At 37.9% G+C, this 6,095-nt stretch overlaps 1 protein-coding gene across 16 annotated transcripts in view; it reads right to left on the reverse strand.

Moving 5' to 3' along the window:
- LOC306864244 (nuclear factor 1 X-type-like) overlaps nucleotides 1-6,095 on the reverse strand; it is a 161,368-nt gene that overhangs the window by 5,793 nt on the left and 149,480 nt on the right. For 11 of the 16 annotated variants that reach the window (XM_079408101.1, XM_079408109.1, XM_079408108.1 and 8 more), the window contains 2 exons: nucleotides 5,929-6,095; nucleotides 1,167-1,258 (listed from right to left, as the gene is read on the reverse strand). The exon at nucleotides 5,929-6,095 is cut by the window's right edge. In XM_079408101.1, the coding sequence (XP_079264227.1) occupies nucleotides 1,187-1,258; nucleotides 5,929-6,095 (239 nt within the window). In that variant the 3' untranslated portion in view covers nucleotides 1,167-1,186. Of the gene's footprint in view, nucleotides 1-1,166; nucleotides 1,259-4,253; nucleotides 4,402-5,928 lie in introns of all 16 variants that reach the window. The other 5 variants (XM_079408107.1, XM_079408098.1, XM_079408111.1 and 2 more) reach the window with 1 other exon arrangement.

Here is a 6,095-nt window from a genome sequence, read left to right on the forward strand (position 1 = left end):
ACATGTCACTTGCTTTGATATTTTATCTAATGTAATAACATTTTAAAGTATAACTGAAGTGTCCAAATATCTTTTGGGGACACATGAACCCTCAAATGGAAGTTCACTGATACCCTCATGAAACATGTCTTTAAATTAAATCACACTGAATTACAATTAAGGCACTTACTCAGTGCACATTTTCTTAAAAATATTTTTTTCTATTCTCACTGCCTCTCGCTTTAATCAATGGATTATGCGGAAAGGAGAAAAAAAACTAAAAATAATCAAATTAATTATAATATATTTTTATCAATCTTTTCTATTGAATTACAATTATTAATATACTTTCTCAATACACAATTAGTTTAACAATACAATTTTCCAAAAACAGTTTACTGTGGTGTGATAACACTACTGCCTCTTGCAGTTATCTTTTATGAATGCTTGTATTACAACTAATGCATTTCTCAATGCACATTTTAAAAATAAAACAAACAAATGAATAAATAAGCTCAACTGCAAATAACGAATCTTCGCAAAACATTTACTGATAACTCGCTATTTTGCACACGCAAGCAGTTTATCTCTGAGAGGACTTTAAAAAAAAAAAAAGAGCTTCCTCTGCCTTCTAAAATTTAGGGTGAACACACTGGAAATTGTGCAAAATCAGACAAAGCGAAGTCACTGCCAAAGAGTCAGGACAGGAGAGAAGAAAAATAAAAACAGGAGTCACCAGCAGAGGGCGATAGTGAGTCGAGAAAGGAGTTAAAGGTGGAAATGTTTTTAAGCAGAAACAGAGGAAAATAAATGGTCAAATCCAGAGAGGCCGACCAGCAGAGGGAGGAGGTGAGAGCGGGTGAGTTAGCGGTTTCAGATGGTCACCATGTGTTGAGGAGCAGGGAGCCGGCCCAGGGCGGGTGTGCTTTACACATTAATGACTAAAGTGTACTGGGTGATGGAGGAGGCGCGGTGCGGTGGCCACACATTTGCAACGCTCAAATCAACTACATCACACCGATCAGCTCCAGTTATCGCAGACCCGCTCCAGATGGGCCCGACACCGCAGAGCAGAGAGCATCATGGGAAACGAGGAAAGACAGGCACAGAGGAGCAGGCTAACGTGTTAAGATGCATGATTTTAAACACTAAAAGGTTTGTTTTGAATATGACAGAGTAAGAATTACCTGCGTCTGCTGGGGTATGTTCAGAAAGTTGTTGTCCCGTGATCCGATGCTGACAAACCTGTTGGGAGCTGTGGAGCCTGGCGTGGAGTATGCTGAGGGAGAGAAAGAAAAGGAGAAACAGAAAATATAAATTAAAATTTTTTTAATTGATTTATTTTTTTGTACAATGTTTGCAAAATCGTTTAGTTGTTAAAACAAATTTTAGTCAATGTAATCTATTTGAAAATATCAATTGATTTTGCAAAGGCAAACCTTCAGCTATATTGTGCAAATTTCATCAAATATATAGTGGAAACTGAAACTTTTCTGTACTGAAATGACTTTTTGGCAAACAACAAACAAAAGCGATGTAAGAATTTATCATTAAAGATACACTATGTTTGTTCTTGGTTCAAACTGTTGAAGATCAATAAATGAAAAAAGTGTTTGAATCTGCAAATCGGTTTGAAGTCATTATCAAATCAAATTTAGGGCAGTTCTTGTTTGGTTTCAGATTTATTTGATGGACTCCATGGTGTAACTGTTCATCAGATATAGAGATCTAACATAAATCATTATGTGTGTATAACATGGAGAAATCAAACACAAAGAGCCAGATTTGTTCTACAGTTTGCTGTTAGTGTTTTCAGCAAGCATTCAAAAAGGCAACAAAGAGAAGCTGCTTTGTTCGTGAAATTCTACATTAATGCTGATAACTTCTTAATATAGAATTTAATTATATAAATTATTTGAATTTAATATATTAACTCCTGTGATTGCAGAAATGAATTCTATGTTATTGCAAACAAATTCTATATTACTATAGAATTGAATTCTATATTATAAATATATAATATATAAACACTAACATATAATAGGCTGTAATTGCACAACTGAATTTGACATTAAATGCAAATACACTTTATATTAAAATATAATTTAATTCTATACTACTAGACTGAGTTTCTATAAACCTTTGACTGTGGTTTGCAACCATAAAACACCAACAGTTAAATTAATGAACAAAATTATCTGGCAGAATAAATCTGTTCATTGTTATTAATTATTTGCTGACTGTTTGCGCCATGTTGTTGTTATGGCCATTATATAAAAAAACAATGAGTTACAAGAGGCCATGTGTATTTTTTTAATGGCTAAGGGGGTTTCAGGCCATTTCTTTTGTATCTTTACCCCGAACAACCCCCATTAAGCGTGTTAAACTCACAATTCATACATGACCTCTGTGTAATGCTGTAACAACAACAAAAAAACACCTCTCTATAAATTTGTGATCAGGTTTCAAGTGCGTTCTGGAGAATCAGCAACATATAAACACATATAAAGACACACAAACAACATAAAAAACTATTGAAACAATGAAAGAAAACACAATGAAAAGGAACGAAAAACAAAAATAAGAAACATGACAGAAAGGAGGAAAAGAAATGCAAGTGCTCCGTCCAGTGCCCCGTCTGTGGTGAGTGAATATTTTACAGTGTGTCTGATTATCCACCCCGATACGCCACCTCCTTTCAGAACGGCCCAAATTTGGTTCATGTACTGGACGAACTGACCTTTAGACCAGCACTGGAGCTCAACTATCACATTTCCACAGGCCAAAAGCTAACCAGCAATGTGAACGTAACCAAAACAAACTCAAAAGAAACCAACGTAAAATTACAAAAGCATGGGTTTCTGGATGTTGCATTCAGGAGTGTAAAGGCCCTTTCACATCAGGGCTGCAATGTAATTTGACCAGCACAAACCAACCTGGACCAGAATATAAATTCAAGAGAGTCAAAGCTGGTCTTTTCAGTTTGGTAGATACAGATTCTTCCATCTTGTTTTGATTTTAGTGCCAGAACTGCCACATAATAATGAGGTCAAGCGAATTGTACAATAATAGCTGCATTATAAAAACTGTTTCAACTAAAATGCATTAAAAAAAAGTATTTTGGAGTCCACTTTAACTGCCCTAAATTTGCACCCTTGAATACAGAGCCCCCAAGAGGACATGGTTATGGAAAAAAAATATGAGATGGGAGGAAAAATTATTTTTCAAGGATTTTGCATTTGCAAAAACTTTGCATTCTCCTGCATTGCATTCCCCCGAGAAACTTTGTATTCGCTTGCAAAAGTATTGCATTCTCCCAATAAATTTTGCATTCGCTCGCAAATGTACTGTTCCCCCAAGAAACTCTGCATTCCCTTGCATTCCCCCAAGAAATTGCTCGCAAAAGAAGAAAATTCCCCCAAGAAAATCTGTTTACTCGCAAAACTTTTGTTCTCTCTTACAAAAGTACTGCATTGCCCCATGATATTTTGTTCACTTGCAAATATTTTGCATTCCCTTACAAAAGTATTGCGTTCCCCCGAGAAACTTTGTGCTCACTTGAAAAACGTCTGCGTTCCCTTGCAAAGGAATAGGATTGCTCCCGCCGAAATTTTGCATTCTTTTGCAAAAATATCATATAGTTGATAGTATCGAGTTCCCCGAGAAACTTTTTGCGTTCACTCGAAAAACATTTGCATTAGCTTGAAAAAAAATTACAGAAGTACTCTGTTCCCCTGAGAAATTCTGCGTTCACTCGCGAAAGTATTATTCTCCAGAGAAACTTTGCATTCACTTACGAAATTTTTGCGTTCTCTTGCAAAAGTATTGCGATCCCCTGAGAAATTTTGTGTTCACTTAAACTTTTGCATTCTCTCACAAAATGTTTGCAAGAGAACACAATGTTTCTCCGGGGAACAAAAAAGTTTTCCAAGAGAATGCAAACTTTCTCGGGGGAATGAAAACGTTTTTCCAGTCAATGCAAAATCACTGAAAAATAAATTTTCCACCCATCTCATCCCACGCCCCCTCCCCATCACGTCCCTTTATGGGCTCCGTACTTAAACTGATAAACCACTAAAACTGCTGCCTCAAAACTAGGATACATAAAATAGTAGTAAGGACTAGTTCTAACCCACCAGTGAAAATTATGAATAATGGGCATTTCATGTTAACTTAAGGAACACAAACTAAATGGCAAAAAGCGGTCCAGCTGTGGCTAGACGACTGGGGATCTTCGTGGGGTTTGGTGGAATGGGGGGGGTCGGGTCACTTACACGGAGATGTGGGTGAGGTGAGTCCGGCATCGGGGGGCGTGCTGCTGGATTTAGAGTCTGGCATTGGGAGGGGCACTGGACGCGCCACAGGGGGGGGTGGAGGCAGCAAGAAGGAGCCCGGCATTTTGCTCTGGCCGCTCCCGTTTGGCTGCAGACGACACAAACAGGGTGAGGAGTACGGACAGGCCCGACACCCCGCAAATGGAAAAAACAATGCAGGATAGCTCCGAAAAAAAAGGAATGGGGGGTGGCTGGTAGTGGAGAGTGTTGAGAGGGAAACAACCAAAAGGATGAATGTCTGTTTGCTTTTGTTTATGAAGGGGGGTGTTCGTGTTTGTTTGTGTGCATGTTTGTGTGTTGACTTCACCACAGGCACAGACAGGAGCAGTGGAGGAAAAATAAAAATGAAGGACTTTAGGCAGAAGGTGGAGAAGAATAAGAAATGGACGCACGAATGTGAGGTGAGTTTTGGTCCATGGAATGATGTCAAATCAAAACCAGGGAGCAAAAAAAAATAAGCCACGTTCACGACGCTAAAAAATGGCACAAGCAGAACTGAGGAGGGGATGCCCGCTACGCCGAAATGCGCTGAGGTCGTCAGCTGTTGCGCAGATGGGTTTTATTGTGGAAGTGGACAGAGAAGGAGAGATTAACTCAAGATCGGCTAGACAAGCACAAGATACATAACAGTGACCGATCAGTCGGCCTCAAAGACAAGGAACATACACATTTGTTTGCATCGGAAAAGACAGGAGGAGCTTGTTTCATGTTTTAAGAAATGCAAACAAAAGTAATACAGTTGATAATGTTAGTTGCACATTGAACAAAAAAAAGTTTGTTTGGGAATCATTAAATAATCTAATTTTAAAATGTAAAAAAATGCAGATTTTTTTTCTTCCAGTAGTTAGGATTTAGGTTCAGGTCTATTATAGATTCAGGTAGTAATTATAGATAAATAATATAAAAACAATAAAAGTGAATTGAATGTTAGTTCTGTAAAGTCTACTTCAATCTTGGCCTCTTGGTTAAATGCAACAGTTGTCTTCACAACGGTAAGCTCAATTCAACTTCAATAAATGCTTGATAACATTAGTTTCACAAATATAAATTAATTTCATACTTAAGGCAAGAGATTTTTTGCTCGACCGAGGCAAATATGTTGGCTAAATTTGACTGCTAAATTCTGTGTCATCAACAAATTATTTTTAAAATGATAATTTCTTATTTTTTTTACTTCATAATCTTTAAACAGTTGTATACTGCAAAGTATATACTCCGTATTTCTAAATTAGTAAAACAGTATGCAGTAAGCAATGATGTTTAATACAGTAGAATGTGACAATGTCTACGTTCTAAATGGAATACTAGTGTAAAGCTTCCTAAAGGACTGCATTGTGGGATCCACTATTCTATGCAGTGTTCTCTGTTGGATACTGCATTATTCTATGCATACAGAAAATATGCATACATTTCAAAGTATACATACTACAAAACTAGTATGAGTAGTATGATACGATGCCATTCCCAGTATTCACTATAAACCAGTCTGAGAATATCTGCATTAAACATCAAGCATTTTTGCAATACAAACAGCAGAATAAATTACATGTTCTGCTGCAATCAACTGACCCCAGTGTCAGATAATCACTTCCAGTATGAGGTCACTTCCTCTTACCTGACCACTAGCCTGTCCCGATCCGTCGGCACACACGAACTGCACAAACTCCTTGAGCGGGTCCTGTCCTGGGTGGTGGTGGTATCGGATGGTGGGATGGGTGAAGTACGGGCTGGACTGCTGGATGATGGAGGGTGAGGGGAAATGCAGGGAGGAAGCTGAGGCAC

Source organism: Barbus barbus (genome assembly GCF_936440315.1).
Source record: "Barbus barbus genome assembly, chromosome: 4".
NCBI classification, from domain to species: Eukaryota; Metazoa; Chordata; class Actinopteri; order Cypriniformes; family Cyprinidae; genus Barbus; species Barbus barbus.